The 27442-nt window shown below is 45.4% G+C and overlaps 2 protein-coding genes across 2 annotated transcripts in view; both read right to left on the minus strand.

Moving 5' to 3' along the window:
* The window catches only part of LOC119434663 (papilin), a 105002-nt gene that overhangs the window by 68258 nt on the left and 9302 nt on the right, over positions 1 to 27442 (minus strand). The window contains exons 3-12 of the mRNA XM_037701759.2: positions 26759 to 26949; positions 19838 to 19898; positions 10677 to 10779; positions 9417 to 9550; positions 8381 to 8504; positions 8011 to 8091; positions 7618 to 7790; positions 5435 to 5567; positions 4769 to 4895; positions 2246 to 2453 (exon numbers count right to left, since the gene is read on the minus strand). Coding sequence (XP_037557687.1) covers positions 2246 to 2453; positions 4769 to 4895; positions 5435 to 5567; positions 7618 to 7790; positions 8011 to 8091; positions 8381 to 8504; positions 9417 to 9550; positions 10677 to 10779; positions 19838 to 19898; positions 26759 to 26949 — 1335 coding nt within the window. The remainder of the gene's footprint in view (positions 1 to 2245; positions 2454 to 4768; positions 4896 to 5434; positions 5568 to 7617; positions 7791 to 8010; positions 8092 to 8380; positions 8505 to 9416; positions 9551 to 10676; positions 10780 to 19837; positions 19899 to 26758; positions 26950 to 27442) is intronic.
* On the minus strand, positions 12697 to 15577 carry LOC119434662 (probable ATP-dependent RNA helicase DDX31). Its single transcript, XM_037701758.2, has one exon. The coding sequence runs from the start codon at positions 15329 to 15331 to the stop codon at positions 13208 to 13210; it is 2124 nt and encodes a 707-aa protein (XP_037557686.1). The 5' UTR covers positions 15332 to 15577; the 3' UTR covers positions 12697 to 13207.

Here is a 27442-nt window from a genome sequence, read left to right on the forward strand (position 1 = left end):
TGGGCCGGAAATTGCCTGCATGGTTGCAATCGAATAGGAAAATTAAAAACCGCGTTTGCGGCGTTTATATGCTTTACCACACAACAGGGCTGTATTGCGGCAAAGCTGACTTTAAAAACTATGCGTTGAAGTCTGACTTTAGGAAACTGGCCGCCATTGTGCAACACACATTAGGTCCTTGGCCATTTCTCTTCTTAAAAAACCGGGTGCACGTTGGATTTCTATTTTGTTTAGGAGCGTTAATGTCATTTCTGTGTTATTTTTCTAATTTGTACGCAAAAAGCGGGTGCGCGCATTTGATTCGAGGACGTGTTAGAATCAGGCAAATACTGCCTAATGAATCATCAGTGTGTTCCGAGGTTTTTTTGTGCATATTATCTAATTCAACCCACCGGGTAACTAGATAAATTTTCTCAATACCGTCAGGGCCAAATTAACTGAAGTCAGCTGTAATAAAGCTGATACAATAGAATTGAAGCAGTTGATATGATCTGTCGGATGTACATTTATACTGAAAAAATAACTCTGTGGTCCTTTATGCCATATCTCAGCAATAATCAAAGCCAGAATAATAACCGCACATTCCCTCTAACTGTGGAGCATACTGAACAAAAAGAGGAAAACATGCACAACAGAACTACAGCAAAAACCATCTAGTAATCATCAATGCATTTCAGACTGCTTCCTATGTATTCATTCTACAAAACTATAAATTGTAGAATGGTCATCAGCTTACATTTGCGGGAAAAAATAACATTGAGGGTTTTCAAATGATTTAATATCAGGTGGGTATAAAGCACCAAACAGTGGCTTAATTTCTTTTCTGAGAGGTCTACTCTTCATGTATAGGATGTTAGCTTTTTATTAATATAGTAAGCATACTTTTTAAAATTCGTAACGCATCTTTCTGGATCAATGGTGGGAAAACAAAAACAGTGCCACACTTAAGCTCAGAACTCTAATACATGTGCAATGAAGGCAAATTCATTTTTAGTTACATTGGTACACTTTTCAATAAAGGCAAACATTTTCTAGTTACAACTTTAGTTATTAGATTAGGATAAGTGTAAGCCACCATGGCTTGTCATGAAACAGTATGGTGGTGAAAAAGCCTTTGCTTGTTTGTACACACACGAGCCCCATGTTTAGTCAGGAAGTGGCTTGTAACACCTTATTCGGCAAAATGAGCAGCAAACAAATCTTGCTATGCTCAGAGTCAAAGTGAGAATGAAACTATATATATTATTCGCCATGCTCTGCTGTTAGCGTTCAGCCAGTGAAGTGATAAAGGCCGTTTCACTTCTATGCCGATGAAATGGAGCAGTTTGTCTACTCTGGCATCTCTGCCACTTTTACTGCACAACAGGCCTAACTTCACTGAAATGCCTCTGTTATACATAAACTGGACTAATATGCCAGACCTACACAGTACTCTGCTGGCAGGTGAGTGTGATGGAATTGCAGTTAGCAAAATCACCAGGCCGCTAAAATCTTCAGCTGAATGGAAGTAAAATTCAGTCAAAAGCGGCTGGTTATTAGATGGAGTGATAAAATTAGGGGAATTGCGGGCATAGGATGGTGTCAGGTGACGCAGCATAGGGAGTAACTGGAGATTGCCAAGAAAGACCTCAGTCCACTTATACCTCTAAGGGCTCTTTTCTTTTTTGCCCGCAAAACGGCACTGTAATGGCTAATTTTTTTATGTGATATGCTTCATTAACATGATTAGAACATGAAAATATGACTGAAATAACAGCGATGATGATGATAGAATGTAACAGAATCTACACTGTGAAAGTTACACAGAAAAACACAGTTTCCTCTGCATGCAAAAAGCCATTCAGAAAGTGGCAAAGCACCCATGACAAAGTGGGCTCGTCGCAAGCCAAGAAGTGATGATCACTCATGACGAGCTGAGGTTGTCAAGATTCCTTAATGGGTTATAACTTAAAATAACAAGTTCTTGCGGATGACGACGATGAAAATAGTCAGCTAGCACAGTGTAGTTATGGCAGATTCAACTTGTCGTTCCCAAGAAATCCAGTCTAATGACCTCTAAAGGTCATTTCACAAAGTAACTAAGCTTAATCGTGACAGTAAGCATACCATATCACTAATATATAAAGTTTTTTTTTTTCGGCATAATAAAGCTTCAGTGTTCTTTTACATGACAATTAGAGCGCTCTTACAATGCTCTCAAACGACCCATCGAATGTGCCATTATAGTGGTAGCTGTCAGGCTTACCTCCGTCCAGTTGCCCACTTCCCAAGAAGCACACTCGGCATCGGAGCTACACTCCTGCAGCCGTTCCGGCTTGGGACCCGAGGACTCGCAGTCCGAGTCAGCAGTCAGCAGGCTGCCAACCTCGGTGCGCCGCTGGCAAAACACTAACCGCAGCTGCGTGCCATTGCCGCACGACTTGGAACAGTCTTCCCACTCCCCAACATACCACCTGCATCGTTGCGGAAAAACAATGAAGAGTTGTTCAAAGAAAAAGCATCAAATGATCCGTGTACTTCAGATAACTCTGTGAAAACAACAAACAACGGAAAAAGTATAGGGGAAAATTAAACTTTCTTGTTTAGTTGAAATGTATAAAAGAAATTAAACATGAATGAGGGTTAAATACGCGATAAGCATCGCATTCTTAAAAAAGAACAAGGAAAATGGAAGTGAATGAAAACACAACTTGTCACCGGTGGAAGCCAAACCCACAACCTTTGAGTGGTGTGTGCAATACTCTACCAATTGAGCTACAACAAGGGCTATACCCCTGTCCACTTTATTGGGTATTGTATTTGTATACATCTAGTATAGACCCAGCCCTGGAAGTGTTAACCAGCGCCACTCGAAGAGCAGCGTCTAGCCTCTTGGATAACCTTATCCTTGTCTGCTCAGGATGTACTTTATTTCATGTGTCAGTCCAGCTCATCAAAAATGAATGCCCCCCTAAGTGCAGAAGGACTCGTCAGATGAGTTGCTGCTGTCTGCTAAGCATTACTGTTCTGGCACAAAAGCTAACACACACAACATGAATATGTAGGCATGTGGCGTAAATGAATACACAAGCACTTGTGCATGTGTTTGTCGTCTTCTCCTTTCCATACGCATGCCCTTTTGCACCGAAACGATAATTGTGTTGCGCCACTTTCTACATGTCCTGGTGCTCTAAGGTAGTTAACAAACCACAAGGTGGACACATTTATAAAAATGATGTAACGAAACTGCAGCCACTGGCCCAAGATGCATGCAGCGGCATGTGAACTTTTAGTAGAATATCAGATTATCATGATAATCATGCATGTGCTAGAAGTTACAGCAACAGACGGTTGGCTAATGCACGTGTCGCTATTTCACTGAATGAGAAAAGATTTCACTCTCTCTCTCGTTAGTTTATCAGTGCACTTACAAGCAACCAAGGTATCTGATAAAACAGGATCACACCCGCATCCATGGCAGAGCTAAGTAAGGTGAGAACAGGCTGTCCCCTTCAGCGAGCTATGGTGCTCTCCGAGCCGAATGTTTATGAACCGACCCGTTTGCCTGATGTAATGCCTTCCACAGATAAAAGGGATGTCACATTGGATGTCCTAGATGTCAGTGTTCCAATAAATTGGAATTCATTTTGTCCTCCGCAGATGCGGTGTGGTATATGTGACACCCCTTTCGTCCACGGAAGGCATTTTATTGGGAAAATGTGTCGGTGCATAAGCATTCTGCTCAGAGAGCACCACAGCAGGCTCAAGGGGACAGCCTGTTCTGGCCTTGCATTATACTGCACTGAATGCAGCTGTGACCTTGTTTTGTCAGATGCCTCATTCGTCTATAAGCACACTGATAAACTAACAAGAGAGATAGTGGACACTTTCTTAATTCAAAGAAATGGTGACACATGTGTTAGCCAATTAACTGTAGCTGACTTTGCTGAACTGTGGAGCTAATCTGATGAAAAAAACTCGGTGCACCCCCCGGAATTCTACTTATTGTCTGCACATAAGTAACGAACAGCACATGCGTGCTGTTTGTTCATTACTGTTTTCATTTTCCTTTCCTGTGAGCAATAAATGTCAGTTTGAAGCCAGCACACGTCCTGTCTTTTCTTCACATATGTCCATGCTTTTCTTGCCCTCTATAGCTACATCATATAGCCATACAAGCTCGCCCAAGGTTCGATGCTTCTAAGCTTAATATAAAGTGTAATGCAAGAAATGGGATTTTATGAGGTACATTACATGGTTTGATGAGAAGTTTGAAGTGTTGCTTTGTATGACTGCTGTTAATTAGTTATTTCCTGCATAAGAAGGCCCTCAACTCAATAATAACCAGTGCACCTACTTGTAACAAATAGTATTTGTTTTTTCATGTCATGCATCATCTATAAGAGCTTAGCATTCGCAATTAATTCTTTGTTAAAATTATGACGACTGGCCTGATGTGACCTTTTATTTAAACTACAGGTCCAAACATTTTTTTCTGCAAAGGTTGTGTCGTGTTTTCAGAAAAATGGCAACTACGTAGATGAACATATAGCTTAACCAGACATGCAAATTTTTAGGCCTTAAGAACACTCAGTCATAAATTCGTGACTGATGGGGTGATAGTAAGGGTGAAGCCGGAAATGAGGAAGTGGCCTGACAATGACACGGAGACAATGGCAGTGACATGACAACAATGGCATAACGGAAAGCATTGATCGAGGAACGGAGACGCGTAGCAAACTCGGTTTCGAGCTCTAAACTGCCGCAAGAATGGCTGCAGTGAACTCACGTTGCAGGGCACGGTTCTGGGTTGCAGACCCTGACGGCTTGGGGCTTGACTGTCGGGTTGCAGAGGTCGTCAGACACCTTCTCAAACGTGGTTGCGCTCGTGCAGTAGACGAGGCGGGTCTGAGCACCTGGCAAAGTAGGCAGCAAAGGGCAATTAAAAGATGCTATCCCCTAATAATGTTAATAGGCGAGTTCATTACTGCATGTTTTGGAAGCAGACGGGCATTCACGTACTCTGGACGGTTCGGTGAGTGCAAGCAATCACAGTTGAACTGGAAAAGTGTGGCTCTCTGAGCAATGCATCATGCTCCACTATGCAAATTCTCGTGTTTTTTATTAACTATGGCCATGTTAGAATAAATTTACTGCACTTTTGCTCCAATATCATGTTTGATTGCACACAGGTGACAATTCAATATATTTAAAAACTGTTACAAAAATATTCGTGTTTATGAATAGTGACTACTTGATTCAAAAACCAAATTGAATAAGGCAATACTGGATTGTTATTCAGAAGTTTCAAATATTTGTGCCCCCCTGAATTTATCCAGATAGGTGAACTGCCATTGAGAGCTTATATTAGCAAGTTAGGTGCATACACTGGCATGAACATTGTGAGTCCTACGAAGTCAGAGCAGCTGCACAGTGGACGAAAAAAATCACACACCTCCCCCGCAGGTCTGTGAGCATTCTCCAAAGTCTCCCGAGTTCCAGTTGTATGTGTCCGGCTGCGGCCGACTGACACCGAGAGGCACCGAGTACTCGTACGTGATGCCCAGGTTTTTCTCCTGGTACAGCAGCTGCACGAAAAAGCCCCCGTTTCTCACCAATCATCACAGGAAGAAGAACAAAAGTCGTGTTCACGCAAGAGTACTACGAAGCTACAGAGGAAAGACGCACAAATCTCCAAGAAGAAAACTTCGTGCTTTAAGAAAACCTTGTCCAAGTGCTTCCCGCACTTTTTTGAGTGCTGCTTCTTGGCCTAGTTGGAAATGCATACTGTGCTGGGGTGTGTTTTGAAGACAAGGACAGAGTAAGGCACACAGATAAAGATACAACACATTGCAATGACTGTAGGTGCTCACTGCTGTTTTCAAAATGGCGCATAATCAGCTTCCACAAAGATAAAGGTACGAGTAAATGTATAGAGGTTAAAGCCATTATTGGCAAAGGGGCCAGGTGGGTCAGTACACCATCAATTTTGTTGTTTCAAAAAGAAATTTACTCCTTAACTTGTCAGTAAGATAGGTAAGACACGTCACATGGCTGTACGATGATCTATGTACATGCTATATGAAAATGGGAAGTTTCAATTAATGAAAGTTGTTAGAGTGCTCCTGTATGTTTATCTGTGTGCCTTACTCTGTCCTCGTCTCCAAAGTGCACACGAGTGCAATCTGTACTTCTTGTTCCTGTGCTTCGAATGAATTGCTTAAAAAAGTGTCAAGATGGCTTGCCCGCAGTGCACATTGCCCCACACATGACGGTCAACATGTTGCTGAAATGCTGATTAATGTGCAGCCAGTGCATTGTCCTTGGTTTCTTGCGTTCCTTCCTATCGTATTTAACTCACGAAAGCAAGAAAAATGAACCCGCTGCCCAGTAATCACCGCTTTACCAACCTACTGGCCACCATAGTTTGTGAAATAATTGCTTGTTTTGGTAAAATATAAGCACATGCACTAGCATATATATTTTTCAGAAATATCACAGACCAATTGAATGTAGTGTTAGAATCTAAATGGCATGAAGCTTGTTTGAGTTAGTGAGGTAGCAGCAGTAGTGGATGACAAGAGCACAGCCTTGTCGACTGTAGCTGTTCACTTTCTGTACGTCACGGACGAAGATGATGTTTAATGCTTATTGAGGGCAAAAGGTTGATAAGAGGTGATTGCACAGAGAAATATGACAAGTATGACACATTTCTGGATGCACTTACTGCCTCTATACCCCTTGTGTCAGAGTGGCGGCAATTTTGTAGGGCAGGTTCTTCCACTCTGTAGTGTCATGGCAAAAGAATGAGGCAGAAAAGGTAATAGTGCGCACGCGAGAGCAGCCCACTTGGAAAGTGTGTAGTGTACGATGCGATGTTGAGGCTGCAGGGAGGATATGCGGTGGCTGATTAAGCGAGGTGCGATAAAACTTGTGGAAATGTGAAAATGTTTTAACGCACCGACATGTACAGGGGGGAAATTAAGGCTAATTCTCAAGATGTGCTCATGCCAAATTAAAGCCGTCACCTGCCTTTCTACATTTGTGGAGGGTATTACTGAGCACTTTTCACAGGGAGACTGGCTTATTTTTAATGTACTTATCTGCTGGTGTATCTTTAATTTGTATTATTTGTGTCTAAGTAATATCAGTACTTATGTACGCTGATTAATGTGCAGCTAGTGCATTGTTGTTGGTCTGCAAAGATGAGACTAAAATACCTTATAGACCCCTATCAGGGGGTCTATAAGGTATTTTAGTGATGTGGCACATAACCCTTCTCGAGTATTGAACAATAACGAGCGCATAGCGACTGAAATATGCACCCAACTACACAACCCCAGTGGCAGATAACCGCATGGACCAAGTTGTTTAGCTAAGCAGGATGGCACCAGCAAAGTGAGGGGAGGAGATAAAGAAAGCTTTGAAAAGCAACCTTTAAAGGTTAGTACAATATCTAGTAGCTCTCTTACATGTTCGAATTGGCTTTGTGGCTCCGCGGCTGCTGCGCCACAGATAGCTGTCGCCAAGTATGGTTGGCGAATCATACTTTTGGCAGTGGAAATATAGCTGAATCATACTTTTGACTTTTCAAGCTAAGGACTGAGGAACAGCCAGAGAAAGAAAAAGAATACAGACCACAATGAGGATGGTCTCGATTGTTGGCCCAAGGGCAACCAAGCTCTCAGGAGCGTTGGCACCGTGGTTGCGCCGCTCGTAGTGGAAGACAGTACCAGCAAACCGGATGCTCCGGGGAAACTCGATGCGCCAGTTGCCGTTGAGGTAGTAGTAACCAGTCTGGTTGCGAACGGCTGCAATGAGACAGAAGCAGTACTAGTCAGAAAGAAGCAGTACTAGTAAGAAATGACACACCAGCCAGACATCAGTTGCATCAGTCAGTGATTGCTTCAAGTGCTCGGTTGATGGAGCGAAAAACGATAAGGATTACCAGATGTGCGTGGATGCACGTCATGCATAAACCGCGATCCACACTGCCACTCGCTGAGACAGCACCCCAAGACTAGGACTCACCAAGATAGTTGTTTGTGGGAAATTTCTCTTCAATTCTGATGTTCGTTGCTCCCGATGGAATCAGCAGGATGTCATTGTAACCTGCGTTAGCGAAGGCAGATACGCAGAATTATCAGTTTCGTTGAAACACGAGATTGCTGACGAGCTAGACTTGTGACTTTGGTTCTGGTTTGTAATTTGTGCGAGATGTTGACAAGCTCTGTGTCTAGTTAAGATATCGCATGCCATCTTGTCAGTTTTCACTGGGCGAGGGAAACGATGGTGTGAGAAAAATAGCCAGCAATGATAGTGAGTTTTTGTCACTTCTCCTAGTATAGTGCAAGGATTAGATAAGTGGACAGGATCCGGCAGCAAATACAGTACTGCTCACCGACTTGTAAGTTATCCAAGTCGAAGACGCCTTCAATCGTGCTGCAGCTGGTACCGTCACCCCGACACACCCGGCATTTGTCCTCCACGGCGTCCGAGCCCAGCATCTTGTCACACCCAACAGGCTGGAGCAGAAAAGTGGGACTATGAGTTGCAAAGAAAGTTCTTGTTTGACAAAATATAGTGCAAGAAGCTAGATAGCACAGAATGGAAAAACACAGCAATTCGCTGACCATGCATAGAACATAGGTACGTACAGAGAACATTTCATGCTGTAAAGTGATTGGAAAACTCATACACTGAAATTACAGTTTTACATCCTAAGCCTACTTTTGTAAACTAAATCCCATACTTCTACAGTGACTTCCTGACATTGACTGTTATGGTATTCCAGAAACTATTGCGAGGTACATAGTAGAAGACCTCTCCCAAGTAATCACTTGAGGGTACAGTTGTAAAGAGTGCAGTTGCCAAGGATGGTGTACGGCCCCAATCTAAGCATAGAGGCCAAAATCATACAGCTGTCACATTAAGTAGTGAAAGCAGAGATGAAAGGATGCATTCTAGTTAGCTGAAACTTTTTGGAGCTGAAACAAACTGGACCGTTAAGATGACATTTATGTGCAAGACGTGGGCACTGATTGACTTTATAGCAAACAGTTTTATCACAGAACTATTACTGAAGACCTGGCACAGTCGGTTGTGCACTGCTAGTACCAGTGACCAGTTTCCATGAGCTTGACATATACCAGTGTGTACCTGTCCAAAGTATGGGTAACCACACAAGCGACCTCACACTATTGCTATTAGCAAATCCTGACTTGTCCTAATGGTGCAAGTCTCTTACCCTATTCCTTGATAACCTGCATCTGTAAATACAGTGCTAGTGAAATTGGAACACGCTGAATTTGTAAATAGTGCAAATGGCATGAGAACGTGCAAGCAGTGAATTATGCCAACCAGACGACCACCACACCGACAGGCTTAGCCACACTGTGACAAAGGCACGTCAAGCACGAATATCGCTTAGTACTTACCATGCAAGCTCCATTGACGCAAACGTCAAGGCTGCCGTCATCATGACACCGTGTACCGTCGATGGTCTTGGCTGAATGTCGGTAGTAGAATCGCTCCCCTTTTGGTTTGCAGTTTAGCTCACAGGGATTAGCAGCTGCAAGAGGATACAAGTAAAGGGATTTCAAAGACCCTCATTAGACAACAATTATCCTCAGGTTTGCAGCTCAAATGGGTGCAGCAGAAGCACTAAAAATGAAATACCCTGTCATAACTTGAGTCCATGAAACCATTAGAACATTATAAGTTCAAGTTCATTCTATCTATAGTTGATATTAGTCGTGTCTCAAAGAGACGTCAGTGCGATTAAATGATTGGCTGATGGAGTTTACCATCCCTAGCCAATGGCTGGAGTACGAGAGAAGTTATAGAGGAGGCTTCTGGGTTAGTATTCACCAACTGGGGTTTTTTAACATGAACAAAGATAAAAATATACAGGCATTTTCGTTCTGCCATCATTTAAATCGAACCTGCAACCTTACCTTTGGCAGCAGAAATCATATAGCCACTGAGTGGGCAAGGCTTCAGCATGGTACCTTCCTCAGCATGGTACTACATGACTGAGTTTACATTTGCCCAAGGAGTATTTACAGACAGTGATGTAAGTACGTGATTTCACATGATCTGCATCAAGTCCAGCACAACGATTAATATTGTGAAGAGAGCAGAGACGTCCAGGCAATTCAGGGGGGCCTGTACTGTTTACTGTCAACTAATAAAAACTGTAGAACTGGCCTCATGATTGACACCTAAATAAAGCTCAGGGGTGTTACACACCCCCGGTGCCAAAAAACAGCAAAAAAATCAGCCATCATGATGAAAAATTATGTCATGCTGTATCCAGGCAGCCCACAATGAAAACAGATTTGCTTAGATGCTAAGGCAAGTGTATTCTGTCACACTTTTTATACAACTGCTGCTGTCTGTAGTGGAAGTCAATGCGATTCAATGTGATTCAGTGACACCCGTGTCACACGCACACTTTCATTGACACTCGGAACTACTGACCTCTCAAACCCACAAGCTGTATTGCACAAGCTCGTGGATTTCAAAAGTACTAAATGGTTTTCAGTCCTTGAAAATCTGTGGAGGAGTATCAGTTTGTGCAAGCAACCAGCTAAGTATTGCTCTTGGCCTGAACGAGACTGGTCAGGGGTAAGATTCTGAATGTATTAGAAATGTGTTTTCCATCAAACATATCTGTAAATCATCAACCCACTCACCTTTGTAATAAGGCACCCAGCTGTAGTAGCGCCCTTCGAAGGGTATGCTGTTGAACCGAGCACACTGCTCTTCCCTGAAGTCCTTTGTGTGGTCCGGACATTCCTGGTTGTGAAGACAGAGTGTGGTGCTTTTCATATACTGTACCGAGAGATTGCTCGCTTACAACAAAAGGTCGAAAGTTTTGCCTGATAATGGTTACACCAAATGGCAATTCTGCACTAACGAAAGGGGAAGACTGAAGATAAAGAGAAAAGTATTTATAGTTGGCACCGAAAACTTATGGGGCCCGGGTTCCATGAAAATTTCGAATTTTCAACCAGTTTGTATCCGAAGCAAGAAAAGACTATGTGGTCTGTAAACTTTCAGTGTCAACTGTACAAAAGGTGGCAATGGGCTTTCTAGTGAAGTGACGGGAGGTCCGCATGGATTGATGCACTCTAGCCGCCCAAGGATGCAGTGCAGTGGTCATACACATCCGTACATGCTGCATCTTTTCAAGGATGATACAAAGACCCCCCCCCTGACTGGGATACGTGTTTGGTACTAGAAGGGTGTTAGTGCAGTCAGGTGCCAATGGAAATGCTACAACTAGAATGAATAAACCAAAAAATCAGCAGACTTTGTCTTAATTCCTCTGGCTCTTGAAGTCATTTACTGCAACGGCAGCAGGCACTCACAACAGACACCACCACCTTCTCAAGAACTTTGTTCAAATGCACACGTCTTTTACCCACTACAAAATTGCTTGTGCTGGCCTCCGAAATACATGCACAGACACCATCACACCGCCTGTGTGGCATGCAAAACCCTACACAAATTACGAAGTACAAGCGCTGCACAATAGTGCAGTGGTTAGCACATCCAGCTCCCAACCGCACATTGCCATAGGCAATGTGCATTGCAATACTGGTGGCAGTGGCAAAGTTTACTATTTTAAAAATTTTTATGCCCCATGGTAATGCTGAAGTTCAGGATCAGGCAGTAGCTTGCCGACAACAGCTGTCAACATAAAATAACAGAGAAACACAACAAACACAGTTATATGCTTTCAACTGTGCAGTAAAAGCGTTTAGGGTGCAGTGCCAAAGCATCTGCTTCGAAATGTGTTTGTCCGGTGCGGTCGCAAGGTTCAGCTTCTGCAGTATACACACGCATACTTCATAAGACACATCATACCAGAAAGACCCACAGACCTTTTCCAGCTGCCCATTTATTAACCGTTCACACAGAAAATCATTTTTGAGTGTCAGGACAGCATCACACCCTGTCTTCTCATTCTGTGTCTCCTGCTCAGCACTGTTTCGCTCCCAAATATGCACCATCTAGTTTGCCAAGTTACATTAACGAGCTGCTTCAACACAAGCACTCTAACGTGTCAGCAGACATTAACGTGGCACTACCAAGGAGGACTCTTCAAGCATTTGCTACCTCTATGCCAGAGAATTATGGTGCAAAATATATAGCAAGTACCTATATGCACCATACACAAGTCCAATCCACTCAAACAAAACAAATTTTTTTTGTGTAGTCAAAAATGAGATGAGTTAATCCCGGGGGAAAAGTATAGCTCAGCCTCAGCTGTTGATATGGAAACCACAAATCTTACTAGCTGTCTCCCTCGTAATTTTACAGCAATAAAATTGAGTTCAGCAGCCACATTGGTACAGTTGAGAAACACAGATCCTGTGGTGCTAACCTGTGGTGCGTATAACACTGCACTACAGTGAATTAAGAGGGAACCACGAAAATTTTTGACTCTTGGGTACATAGGGAACAAGCAAGAGTAGATGACGCGGCACTGCAAAGCACACACAGTCATACCACCTACTCATGTGTCCCATATTTCCCCGCTCTACATGAGCCGCAACACTTCTTTACCACTTTACACTTCACATCAATGCAGTATTCTATCTACATAAATAAATACTTTAGAGTGTCTGCTATCCAAGGTCCTAAATCGAGTCTATAAATGGGCCCTGGGCTGGCAACGCAACAGGGTAGAGTAACAAACTCAACAAGCCAGATAGCATGTCTGTGAGCATTTATTTGACGACTTAGAATCTGGTGATGCACACTCAAAATACAACAGTAGAGAGTACGTTGGGGTACATGCCCTCCCACATGATCAATGCAACTGCCATGCGGTGACATTATGGGACAAAGCAAAAACATGCTATTGTAGAGGCATGGACCCAAGAATTGTTATCCACATATCATGATCCCTGTACCAGTGTTCGTGTACATAGCATATGACATCATAAATGACAGGAAACTTGTAGCAGCAGCACATGAATCGACAATTTGGCAACCGTGACAAAGTTAGGACGCCAGAAAATGGCTGTTTTTTTCAAACACACAAGCTGCTTTGTGATTGCCCAAAACGCTATCAAGACATGTATCAAAATGTCTGTGCCACCAAAATTTCTGCACTCGGTCCAGATTTCACTGACAAGTCACTACCAACATGTCTACAGTGCAAGCAAATGTTGCCACATACACTAAACAACACCCCCCGTCCTCATAGATGTGCTCAATCGTTGTGAACATGTTTTCTTCTCTTTTTCTTTGATTCCACAAGGCCACTGTCATATTCAGAAATTTTCATCCTTTTTACAGGTGGCTTCGGGTGTTTTCCGTGCTTGTCAGTCGATCTGAAACGGGCGTTCTTGTGCCCAAAACGACGCCCTGCAGTGTCCTGAGGCTGTGCGGCCCACTGTGCTCCAAGGCTGCTTGGAGTTTCTCGCAGACAGTACGCCTTGGCGAGGTGCCCCAGATGCAAGGCCTTGAATGACACCACGTGTCTCATGGCGCGAGGATAAGATGCGTACGAACGGATGTGACTCAAGAACCCTTTCTTTGCCATTTCCTGCAGAGCAGTCTCCTTGTAGACCTCACTTTCGAAGATAAGCTGGAGTGCTGTCACAAAGTCCTCCATCGTTTTCAGCTTCTGTCCCGGATCAGTCTTGGCTTCGAGGATGTGAGACTTGATGGTGAACACCTTGGACAGGACACCCTTCAGTTCCATTTGGTTCAGCTGAATGTTTCTTTGCGCAAGGACGTCAAGGAAGCCAGTTTCCGAGGGAAACAGCAGGAGAACAACCTTTCCCTTGGCACCGATGCGAGCGGTCCTCCCGGCACGATGGACATACTCCTCAGGTCGCAGGGGCACACAACACTGTACAATAAGGTCCACCTGAGGAACGTCTATGCCTCTCGATGCCACGTCAGTCGTGAAGAGAACACCAGACGTTGCTTCCCGAAATCGGTTAAAAACTTCAGCACGGTCATGCTGGGTCATTTCCCCGTGAAGCTTAACAAAGTCTATTCGCTTCTCCGTGTCTTCGAGCATGATGCCCAAGACCGAAGAGAAGAGGGCATGTTCAAAGTCGACAGAGTCCTGAGTAGCCAAGAACACGATGACTTTGCCCCGCTCGGACTCGACGCAAGCTTCGAGGAGCAGGCAGCACAGGGCCATCTGCGACAGCTTGACGGGAACCTGGAGGTAGTATTGGCTCAGGCCAGGGGGCAGGACAAATTCTTCGAGTTCGTCAGCTCCCGCTTCGACCGCTACGTCCACAGTTGCCGGATCCTCCAGCGTCAGGCCTGCCAGCCGCTCGACACCTTTGGTCAACGTCGCCGACAGGAGCACGGAGGTACCTTCCACTTGCCTCTGCTCCTTCCAAAGCGTAACAATCTTCGAGATCGACTCTTCGAAGCCGAGCTCGAGCATTCTGTCGGCCTCGTCGATGACTAGCCAGGAGGTCTTGCTCAGAGAAAAGGACTCCGTGTGCTCCAGGTGGTCCGTGAGCCTCCCCGGAGTGCCGATGACGACGGAGAGACCCTTACGGAGCCGTGCCTTCTCGGATTTCTTCTTCTCGCCTCCCATCAAGACGCCCGGCACGACCCAGGTGCAGGCCTTGCTAAGTTTCTCGAACCACTCGTACGTCTGCAGCGCCAGCTCCCTGGTCGGCACGACGACGACGGCGCGGACCCCGTCGGCGCGAGTTAGCTTGGGTCGGATCTCTTGCAGACAGTGGAGGATGGGCAGCGCGTACGCCAACGTCTTACCGGAGCCCGTGGCCGACTTGATCAGGGTGTCGCGGTGGTCGAGGAGGGCGGGAATGGCAAACTTCTGCACTTCGGTGGCGGTCGTGATCTGGAAGCGGTCGCGCAGGCAGGCGACCAAGTGCGGATGAACGTGGAACTCGGCGAACTGCGACGACGAAAAGACACGCTCGTTCTTGGGGTCGACGGCTGCTGTCGTCTGCTGCTGCTGCTGGCTCGTCGGCTCGGGCTCTTCGAGAGAGCCTCGTCCGCCAAACAGCGACTGAGTGAAGTTTTTCTTCTTTTTCCGCGGAAACGGCAGCTCACCTTTGGGCCTCTTCGCGTCCCCGTCGGTGTTAGCTCCCGACTCGTCGTCACGACTTCGCTTACCAGCAGACTGCGCACCAAACTTGAACTTGACTTTCGCGGGTTTCGACGACGACGCCTGGGTTGGCGGCGCCTGCTGCTTCTTGACGACCGCGGGAGTCGACGGTGGTTTCCCGGCGCCTCCGCGAAAGGTTGCCGCAGCAGTGGTCGGAGGAGGCAGACGTTTCTTCCGAGGTTGGAACTCGGTGCTCAGGTTGAGCACCAGATCGCCGGTGACTTCCATGGCCACGTGAGATGACGGGGAACTTGAAGAGCTTCGATGCGGTTACCACGCGATCTGAAAGCAAGTGCAGCGCTCTCCAAGCTTCATGTTGGTTCGCAGAGGTCACTCAAAGTTTTAAGCGCATTGCACGGTGAATACATGATGCGGGAAACGCTACACGTTTCGAACACGCTGTCGAAACACACAGCACGCGGGAGACGGAGAGCGCACGGGAAGCAATAGCCCGGAAAAGAGACTAGGCCTAACACATACTCTCTTCGGAGGACTTGTCTCACCACCTTCGAGATGGCGCTAGCAACGCGCTCACAATTGGGTAACGCTGCTACTCGTTAGAAGGTAGCGCCACTTATTTTCACCTCAGACTTGTTTCAAAGATTAAACTCGCACCATCTATCCAGCTACCAAAAAAAAAAAAAAGAAGAAAAAAAATAGGCGCGCTATACGAAATGAATTTACGCCGCTACGCTGCTGTGCGCGTCACAGCTTCGGAACACTGGCACGAATGCTGTATTTTGCTGCCTTGCTAGATTCGTCGCATACAAGCTTAGGAAGTCAGATTTGTCTCATCAGATGAAGGTAAACATTTGGGCGAGTCGTACAGCAAATCCAGTGAACCTATGGAAATACGTGCGACACAGAGAATTGTTTTAATTAAACAACCGCTGAAGCGATTTGAGTGAAATTTGTTGCTGGATTATACCAAATAGGGCAGGCCAAATTTTCACTTCGGCCATATATTTTTTTTTCCTTTTTCCTCCTTCTTTTATTGCGAGAAGTTGCCGAGATCGGTAAGTATTTATTAATTAATTAATTAATTTAAATAACTGAAGCGCAATGTTGTTAGGCCCATAACTCTGTACCCATTCCCGTGTACCGTGCATTGGGTGGCTGTTAAAGAACCCCAGGTGGTCGAAATTAATCCGGAGTCCCCCACTATGGCGTGCCTCATAGATCAGATTGTGGTTCTGGCACGTAAAACCCCAGAATTTAATTTTTAACTCTGTGCGGAAAACAGATAAGGCAGCTTTGTTGGCATCTATTAAAACGTTTGAACCAGACAGATGAGATGTACGAATTTACAAATTCGTGAAGTTGTTACAATGTTTACAGGAAAAGTCCAACTCACTATTAGTGACATATATCAGAGCGGAGTATAATGCATTTTTTTTTCGCTTTAGATATCTCAATAGGTGCATTTTATAAAAATGTGATATCATTCTTTCTTTCTTTTCTTTTTTTTTCTTCTCGAGTTAAACAGTTATGAAGTTGAGGTTTCAGTTTCCTTAAATTTTGCAACTTTCTACAATTTTTGCAGAAAGAATTGATGGCATAAATAAATATAACTCTCCCTATGGTCAGTTGACTTTTCTTCAGATACTTCTTTTTTTAAATACAACTAATCTAGTCAAATTTGGTGCAGTGAATGCTGAACAAAATAACTTCTCCGTTCCCATGTATTAAGATAAAAGCTCCTGAAGCAAGGCTTTCTCTTAATTAAGTGCTGAACTGAGCATACGAAATTATTAAATAACTCGCAAAAAAGCCCCTTTATCAAGATATTTTGTTTGTGCTGCTTAGCACACTGGCTTTCCCGGTCACTTTTTGCAAAGCAGACGCTGTCTTGTCTACGGCATATTAAGCGCTCTATATTTTCTTTTCAATAAATACGCAAGGCCGCCACAAACAGATTTTAAAACACAAGTTTATCTCAAAGGCAAAGAACCGGCACATATCACGTGCGACAGGGGGCAAGAACTCAAAATGTCAGGACTTCCACCAACTACTGAAAAAAAGATTACTCACTGAAAATATTCGCTTTTAGGCGCAGCCACACTATAAAACGATCATAAATGAAAACCAAAGAAGAAATCCGCACATAAAAGCGAGAAGAAACAACCGTTGTTCGACTGTGGTTGGTTACTTCAAGCTTCCACTCTCCTGTGAGCATCTGTCTTACGACAAAATACAAGCAAACCCAACGAGTGACCACTCAGAAAGCATTCAGAAAACAACGGAAATGGCGGCTGCAGCGCATTCAGTAACACAAAAGAATACCAAAAATAAGATGTGATAGAGTTCAGACAACGTAACTTTCTTTTATTATCTCGTGGCCACAATTCTTAGGACGCTACTGCGAAAAAAAAAAAAAAAAAGAAGAAGAAGAAGAAGGTGATAATAAACCGAAGGACAATAAAGACAGGGTGGCAGCTAGCTTCCGTAAACTTGGGTTACTTCGAGCACACTTTACGAGTGCAGCCATTACCCCGACATACCCAGGTGGCAATGAACCCGCGAGAAAAAAAAATAATAATAATAACCGCAGCGGACGACGCCCCACGGCGTCGTCTGCTTCGGTTCTACCGCGGGAGCGGTGGGTGCCGTGTCGTCTGCCAATCACGGCTGACGCATGCAGACGCGTTCCCGTTCGCGCACGTCTGTTTTACATTGCAGACGAGTGACTCCTTTTTTCTCGTCTGTTTGTTTGTTTGTTTCGCGATGCTCGGCAGCATCGCCTGGTTGTACGTGCGCGAGGCAAGCTAGCTGGTGGCTGGTCACACCCTCGTGTTACATATTCTAAAACACGCTCCATTCTGCCTCCTGCTGCTTACGTTCGCGCTTCGGCGTTGTGCATTGCAATTGCAAAAGCTGAATTGGCAAGGCTGTCCGGAAGTCGCAGATCAAGTCAACACGTATGCCGTCGATAGTGTAGTCGTCGCTTGTAGTTCATGAAGTCGACGCAGGCGTGGCTGTATGCGTGCGGGCTCTTTTAGGCAACACGATGGCACGGCGGTAGCGGAAGTTACGGGAGCTTCATGGTTGGTTATAGGTTAAAGCAGGTACAAGACCGTTCGCGAAGTGTTGAAGGTCAACGGTCACAATATGGTATTGTTCTACAGCAACGACAGAATTTGCGCGTCATGAGATGTCGTCTGCTTATCGATTTAGCTCTTCTATTGGCTTATGTGAGCTTTTCACATATTTAGGGTTAACGGATCTAAATAAATGAAATTCAATAGTAAGCAAACAATTTCGAACTATTCGAATATACGCTATAAACTCGATGACAATAGGTACGGATACTGGGGTACTCAACATCGGAACAACTGGTTCCGCTGAGAGCTATTACTAATAACTTTATTTGGTTTGAAAACATGTATACACTTGAAATAGAGGACAGCAAAGCACGGAGCCGGCTGGCAACTGCTCATAAGTGTAATGCAGCTTTAACCTTATGAAGAATGGATGTACGCAGTCTGACGATTCTCGGAGACATCTCGTACGCTACTCTGCTTAGTCTGTAGAAAATTGATAAACTTGTATACCGACAGAAGCCGTCAGCGTGCATATTTCTCGTCGACTACTGCTCAATATAAACATCCTAACAGATTGATTGCGGAATATCCGTGGTCAATAACCTATAGTTAAGTATCAGACGACAAGCCCACGGGTTGTCACCAGACAATCTGCAAAATTCACAAAGAGACGCATAAACCTCTCGGAAGGGCAATTCAGAATGTGTCTAGCTTCTAGACGCAGCGTAAAATATATTTTCGCGTCGTAAATGTAAGGATTCATTTAGCTCGATTATATTCCTTTCTTATCAGACACCGCTCCCGACTTCACGATCCTGGAGCCGAATTCACAAAGCTAAGTGTTCTTTGTCACTGGCTGGCCGCTTTCGCTAATAATATGTGCAGCATCATGGTTGGCTGGAATTTTCTCTTGCGGACAATTCACGCACAAAAGCTTTTTTTTTTTTTTTTTTTTTTATGAATACGAGCCCTGGTAATAACGTAGGTTGGGCACTGCTTGGTCCACTGACGAAACGCGAAAAGGAACAGCATCGGAATAGGTGGTGTCATAATCCACGTCCCAGCGACGGCTGTCTCTGGTGTACAGAAGCTTATCTCGAAGGCCATGCTTTTGCTGAATGCATGCGCCAGAAGTGATTGCAGAGCCGGAAGCACGACCTAAAGCCCTGTTGTCTACGTAATCATCATCAGAATCAGCAGCAGCAGCAGCAGCAGCAGCCTATTTTATGTCCACTGCAGGACGAAGGCCTCTAGACACCTTGGCCTCTCCCTGCGATCTCCAATTACCCCTGCCTTGCGCTATGTGATTCCAACTTGAGCCTGCAGATTTCCTAATTTCATCATCCCACCTAGTTTTCTTCCGTCCTCAACAGCGATTCCCTTCTCTTGGCACCCATTCTGTTACTCTAATGGTCCACCGATTATCCACCCTACGCATTACATGGCCGGCCCAGCTCCATTTTTTCCCTCTTAATATCAACTAGAATATCCTCTATGCCCGTTTGCTCTCTGATGACGGCTATCACGTGATTCCGGCTTTGCAATTGCTTCCGGCGCATCGAACAACCAAAAACATATCGCCTTCGAGATTGGCGTCTGAATTCAAGGAAGTGGTTGCTGAGCGCTGGGTATGGACACTATCGAATCGTTAACATTATCCCACCCCGTATGTGCTCGAGTAACAACCACTTACTTCGACGTTGCAGGAGAAGTACCTCTTGGATGGGCCGGTGCAGCCGTGTGTTCCGTCAACCCTGGAAAAGAAGACAAGGATAAACCTTTCATTATGCATGTATATTGCCGTGCATGGAAGCAGATGTAAGCGTGAAACGACTTCGTTATTTGGATACCATCAGCGTACGTGTTACTTTTTTTTATGCGGTTATGCTAGCATTATGGCTTCGAGATGTTGACGGGCATCTCAAGGTGTCCAAAGCGGTGCACTTCCCGCGTACGTCGTCCGATACAACGATCATACGTCTACGCGAGATTACAGAGCTGTTCCAAACTACACCTTTAAATTTATTTTTTTCTTAAACAGCATGATTTTATACAATTCGTCTGCAAAAAAATACATCTGCAGCCAGGGCCCGGCTTCCTGGTATGAATGTATCGGGAAGCGTTGCGCGTACAAACGGACAAACACAGGAAAAAGACGTGAACGGATAGAGCGCAACTGGTTTTTTTTTATTTGTGTAGAAGCCACATTATGTAGACTGCTTTGACACGTGCCCGAAAAAGGAAGGGGGGAAGGGAGAAGGAGGGGAGGAGGGTTGCAAATCACGCCCACCTCAATTCAACAGCAGCTGCGCAGAAAATTATTTTTCGCTCGGTACAGGGTAACAGAAGTGTCACTTATGCAAGTATCGCCTTTTTTCTTGATATAGAAGGCTTCTAAAAGCGCTCTATCCGTTCACGTCTTTTTCCTGTGTTTGTCCGTTTGTACGCGCAACGCTTCCCGATACAGCTATGCACCAACTCGCCCAGCAAGAAGTTCTTCTAAACTTCCTGGTATGAGGAGGCCACCCACCTCGGGCGAAGACTTCGGTTGCTCAGAACAATGAAGTTAATTCATAACATATATATATATATATATATATATATATATATATATATAGACGACGTAAATCAGAACTCTGCTTCCGGTAATCATTATAATTTGGCTCATGTTGAATTCAACAAAGAATTGAAATCGCTTCAGAGGCCGCCCAGTAGGAATGTAGAAAATGTAGTAGGCGAGGCACCCGGTGTAAGTCCGCCTCGTCAGAGCCAGCAATTAGAACAGACAGGTGCAGTGCGTAACGGAGCAGAGCTTGTCAGTATAGCACAGTACGAAACAGCATTGGACACAGCACCGCAGAACAGAATAGTAAAAAAGAAAGCACAGAAAGGAACCTATGGTTCCGTTGAAAGAATGCAGGGAGAATGATAAGAGTGAAAAAAAAAACGAAAAAAAAACTTAGTGCCCTTCCACTCTGTGAAGGACGACCAGCGAAGCTGTCATGTGTTCTAATAAAATGACGAAATTATATATATATATATATATATATATATATATATATATATATATGCAATTAAAGCGTCAAGAAAAAGACACCCTAATCCACATTAATCGATCTTAATACACCCTTATCCACCTTATACCACCGTAGTCCTTCTTAATCCCCCTTAGTGGACCTTAATCCCCCTTAATGCACCCTAATCAACCTTCATCAGACTTAATCCACCCTAATCCACATTAATCCTCCTTCACGCACCTTAATTGGTGGATTGGTGGGTAGACTGTGACGTAATTGGTCATCCGTCACTGGTTTTGACACTTATGTTAAGGAACCTACATAGGCTACTGCGGCTTAAATTTTGTCGACGCGACTTTTTTCTACACACCGTATCGACGCACGCACTTTGGGCCGTACAAGAACCCACAGTGGTCGTATAAAACTCAGAAGTGTACGCCTCTTCTGTTGCAGGGTGTCTTCGTTTCGTTTTTATTTTATTTTTTTTCTTGGAGCTACTCGCTCGCAGGTTTTTGCGGTGCCCCACTGAAAAGTGATGCGGTCGCCTGCGGCGCCGCGACAGGAGGACAAAAAGCGCTGGACCCGCAACAAACGCTCGCGGCGAGGGAACCGTCCAGGAACATGAGATAAGGGAAACGTACCGCAACGCTACCCTGCACACGCACGCACGCACACACACACACACACACACAAAGAAAAAAAAGAATAATTTGGAAACGAAACTACGGCGGTGACTGCGTCTGAACAGAGACCGCGGTGCGCCTTCCCTTTGCGGTGTTGCGCGCCGAAAGAGCAAACGGTGGCAGAGCAGTCACGACTGCTGGAAGCCGGCCGCACTATGCGAGAGAGATCACGGCGAGAGAACGCTAATGCTGCGCACGGTAACACAGTTAGAGGAGGGGGTGAGTGGAAAGGGAATAGAAAAAAAAGGAAACGGCGGTGACTAGGCACACTGGATAAATGGTCGGTTCAGCCAAGGTGTTGGACGAAAGCAGCCAGGGAGACGAATAGAAGAGAAAGAGAAAAGAAAGGAAAGGGGGAGGGGGGGGGGGGCGGTGAAGAGTTCAGTAGAGGTAAAGTCGGAGAAAGACAGCAGAGATCCCCATATGCTATGGTGAGCCGAACTTTGAGTACCGCAGGCAAGAGAAAGAGCCAGTAGAGATAGCGAAACCTGAAAGAATGCGGATATAAGTCATATGAGAAAGAAGCAAAAGCGAGCACAGGCTAGACAATCACGGAATCGCGTTAAAAGAAAAAAAAAGTGAACTAAACGAAAGATGCTGAACAAAGACGACGAAACGGTGATAAAAAGATGACGAACAGGTCGAGGAGAAGGAGGAGTCACACGGGAAAGCGGAAATGAAGAAATAAAAAAAAATAACAAAGCAGGAAGAAGAAACTAAAAAACTGAATATCTGAGGTTTTACGTGCCAATTAAAACCAAGATATGATTATGAGGCACGCCGTAGGCGGGCGACTCTGGATTAATTCTGACAGCCTGGGGTTCTTGCACAAGCACCTAAATCTAAGGCTGGCTTCAGGAAGAGCTATTCTACGATGGATCACATCCATGTCATCAATCAGGTAATCGAGAAATCTGCGGAGTACAGTCAACTTCTCTATATGGATTCCACAGATTATGAAAAGGCATTTGATTCAGTAGAGATACCAGCAGTCATAGAGGCATTGTGTAATCAAGGCGTACAGGAGGCATACGTGAATATCTTGGGAAATATCTACAAGGATTCCACAGCTACCATCGTTCTCCACAAGAAAAGTAGAAAGTTACCTATCAAGAAAGGGGTCAGGCAAGGAGACACAATCTCTGCAATGTTACTCACTGCATGCTTGGAAGTATTCAAGATCTCAGACTGGGAAGGCTTATAGAAGTGAGGATTACCGGCGAATATATAAAAAAAACCTTCAGTTTGCAGTTGGCATTGTCCTATTCAGCAACCATGGGGAAGAATTACAACAAATGATTGAGAACCTTGACAGAGAAAGTGTAAGAGTGGGGTTGAAGATTAATATGCAGAAGACAAAGGTAATGCTCAATAGCCTGGCAAGGACACAACAATTCAGGATCGCCAGTCAGCCTCTAGAGTCTGTAAAGGAGTACGTTTATTTAGGTCAATTACTCACAGAGGACCCTGATCAGGAAAAGGAAATTTACAGAAGAATAAAATTGGGTTCGAGTGCATACGGCAGGCACTACCAAATCCTGACTGGGAGCTAATTACCACTGTCATTGAAAAGAAAAGTGTACAATCATTGCATTCTACCGGTGCAAACATATGGGGCAGAAACTTGGAGGTTAACAAAGAAGCTCGAGAACAAGTTCAGGGCCGCACAAAGAGCGAGGGAGCGAGAAATGTTAGGCCTAACGTTAAGAGACAGGCAGAGAGCGGTGTGGATCAGAGAGCAAACGGGGATAGCCGATATTCTGGTTGACATTAAGATAAAAAAATGGAGCTGGGCAGGCCGTGCAATGCGTAGGATGAATAACCGGTGGACCATTAGGGTTACAGAATGGATACCAAGAGAAAGGAAGCGCAGTCGAGGACGGCAGAAAACAAGGTGGGGTGATGAAGTTAGGAAATTTGCAGGCGCAAGTTGGAATCGGCTAGCGCAAGACAGGGGTAATTGGCGATCGCAGGGAGAGGCCTTAGTCCCGCAGTGGACATAAATATGGGCTGATTATGATGATGATGAAATCTAATTGCACGTGCGTTTCTGCATTTCGCCCCTATCGAACAAAAGAACTGCTGGTGAAATAGTGCGCAGAGTCGCAGCACTCCGTCTCGCAAATTCCGTGCAGCGGGCAAGAAGGGCGACAACGTGGAAATCATGCGCTACAACATCAAGGCAGGCTCCGACAATAAGCAACGTCACATTGCATGCACTCTCGCTGAAACTGCGTAACGCTCTATAGACTGCATACTATACAGTCTATATTCCGTTTTACTGGCGCAGATGTACCTATTTGTTCTATATATGACTCCATTTTTACTCCATTTCTAACTCCATTTAACTCCATATGGGAGTATATAAAGCGGAGTATATAAATGGGGTTTTCAGAACTCAGATTGGTCTCAAGAAGGTGTACGAGATTCTTGCACCCGCTACTGTGCCATCACCTTCTGTATACCTACGACTCCCATACGTCAACGCCATGAGCCAACGCCATGAGCCAACGCCATGAGCCAACGCCATCAAACGAAGATTCAAGCAAGACCCAGACGCCCGCTACACCGACGCGGCCAAGTATCCGCATCGAAACGCATACGCTCTCAGCGTCGTAGACTCCCGAGGCCGCGAGTTAGCATGGGCAACCGTCAAGGCACGCAACCCGGAAACGGCGGAAGAAGCAGCAATCGCTCTCGCCACCACCCCATGCACAGACGCAGCAGTCGTTTTCACCGACTGTCAGGCCGCCTGTAGAAATTTCTCGAGGGGCCGCATCTCGGCTGATGCACTCAAGGTACTACAACGACGTAGCACTCCGCTCCCGTACACCTGCGTAACGTGGGTACCCGGACACGAGGGGCTAGAGGGGAACGAAGCGGCCCACACCGCTGCCCGCGAGCACGTCAGCCGGGCTCCCCTCGCCCCACACGCCCTCCGACCCGCGGCAGAAGAGGTGGAAGCCGTACCCAACAACTATTCGGCGATATTGCAACACTACAGGCTCGAGCGCCGCGTGTACCCTCCACCGCACCCAAACCTCGGCAAAGAAGAAAGCGTGGTCCTCAGACGCCTACAAAGTAATACCTACACTCGCGGCACTATAATGCACCGCCTCTACCCGACATTCCACAGCTACCTCTGCCCACTCTGCAACGTTCCCGACACCCTGGCACACTTGCTCTTGGAATGCCCGTGGCATGAAGACAGCGAAATGCAGCCGGAAATGGACGCTAACCGAGCACCACAAGCAAACGAAGACCACCTGTTTGAAACGTGGGAGGCCAAGCTCACCCTCGGGGACCTGGAAACCAACGACAACTCGTCGCCAGGGCCAAGAGGGCAGCCGAAGCCAGAGGGTTCCTGGACTAAGGAACCTTCCCACCTCAGGGTGATACCGGGCCTCGCTCGGGACACTGTTTCAATAATAAACGTTTCTCTCTCTCTCTCTCCCATACGTCGTCTCCGATCGTCACATGATATGACGTAACGACACCTTCGTCACTGCAAGGAAAGTAAATGTCACCTTCTGTGGTCTCTGTTCGGGTAGCTTACAATATATGGCGTTGCGGTGCTGAGCAAGCGGTCGCGGGTTCTACCCCGGTCTCAGATGCCCCATTTCCGTGTGGACGAAATGCAAGAACTCTCGTGTGCTTAGACTTGTAGGTGCAAGTTAAAGAACCACAGGCGGCCAAATTAATCCGTAGTCCCCCACCTACGGCGTGCCTTACGACCAGGTCTTAATTTTGGCACTAAGACCTCAGGATCTAATTAAGTGAAAAAAATTCCCATATTGCTCTGATATTAATCTTTAGATTGAATTACAATGTTATAGTTTAGGAGCCCAATATATAGGACACCGAGTAAGAAGGTTACACCGAGTTGCAGAGGGGGGATAGGAGCAAGAACACACATAAAATAAACTAAATACGAAACTAAGAAAGAAGACAACAGGAGATAAGTAAATCCTACAAGTATTAGAAAAACCTAAAGAACATTCAAGAGAAAGTTAGCTTAACACTTTAATCCGTAAAAATGATAGTAACTAGAAAGAGCAGCTCAACGCTATGCTCATAACCTCTACAACACTTCCACGAAAAATATGTGAGTTGATGTAAATATTATATAAATAGTATGTATTAAAAATAGCAAAGTGAAGAGTGATACTCAAATGTAATTGCCAGTTAGCTTGCTGCGTCTCCGTGAAGTGTGTACCTAAGAGCGAACTGAGCGACTAGAGACGGGCATCTTTCGGGCGACGCCTCCTGCTCAACAGAAGGGCGAATCTTAATAGTGCGCAAGGACAATTGCCTACAACTCTCCCAAAACTGTTCTCGTGAAACGAATGTAAGTCAGCATAGAGTTAATCTCCTTGCAGTCTCAGGTCCGCCAAGCGACGCATCTCACTCATATAGGAGGTCCAACATTTAATAGCGTGCTAAGAAAGGTTGCCTAAAGCTCCCCGAAATTGTTCTCGTGCAAGCATGGCCTCTCGACAGAAATTTAAGTACCTGCACACTCACGTCCATAGGGCGACGCACCCCACTCGTAGGATATGCCAAGATTTTATAGCATGCAAATTAAGAAAAAATGTTCTCTAAAACTCTCCAAATTAGTTCTCGGCAAGCACACCCCGTCGACAGACTCGCAGTCCTGGTACTCTCATGTCGGTCCAGTGACTGATCTTACAGGCGGTTCAGGTATGGTAGTGTGCCAAGAACGGCTTCCTAAAACTCTCTAAAATTGTTCGCATGAAAGCACAGCCTGTCGACAGACCTGAAGTCCACGCAGACTCACGTCGATTGGGTGACTCATGCATCTCATAGGTGGTTCAGGCTTTAATAGTGTGCCAATGACGGCTGCCTAAAACTCTTCAAAAATCGTTTTCATGCAAGCACAACACGTCGACAGACCTGAAGTCCTCGCAGACTCGCGTCTGGTAGGCGACGCCTCCTCCGCAGGTCCTCGAGCAGGAACTGCTAACAGTCCATGGACCCCAGGGACCTGATTCTTGATACGACCCCGGGTTTAAACCCAGCGTCACGTTTTGCTGGAAGTGGTGCAAGTGTTGGTGCTGCCGCCGCTGACGACCGTGGCGAATGAGCTGCACAAAGCGAGAGAAGGCACACCCCCTTTCTTTATTTCAGTGATATAGCCTGCCATCATACAGTTCATCATACCCATACTGCGATAGTTCACACGCCATGGGAATGATGGTTAGTACATCGATTAGTCTGATCTTCATGGTTTCGGCTTGAAACACATTTGTGACATTTGTCTTTCTAAATTTCCGAGCACAAGTAGTTTTCTAATCTCAGAAAGGCATGCAATTAGTCTCTGCCCACCAGCGTAATAATTACGAATCGTTGCATATTTAACGCGATATTATGCTGAAAAAAGGGTCAATTCAATTGAAAAGTCACAAAGTCGTTCGAAGCCAGAAGAAGTAAGTTGAAGCTAATCCATGCACTGCCCATCATGTCCATGTCACGGTGGCTATCCATTGGTGCGCTATTCTGGTCATTGAATAATTCCGCCATATTGTCGAATTCGCCATCTCGTAAGTTGTGATTGGTCCACAGGGTGCTATGGCTTCT

Source organism: Dermacentor silvarum, unplaced genomic scaffold (assembly GCF_013339745.2).
Source record: "Dermacentor silvarum isolate Dsil-2018 unplaced genomic scaffold, BIME_Dsil_1.4 Seq15, whole genome shotgun sequence".
NCBI lineage: Eukaryota > Metazoa > Arthropoda > Arachnida > Ixodida > Ixodidae > Dermacentor > Dermacentor silvarum.

Bases quoted from the DNA above. Each gene is read 5' to 3' on its own strand.
- LOC119434662 (XM_037701758.2), bottom strand. From the start codon at position 15,331: ATGGAAGTCACCGGCGATCTGGTGCTCAACCTGAGCACCGAGTTCCAA.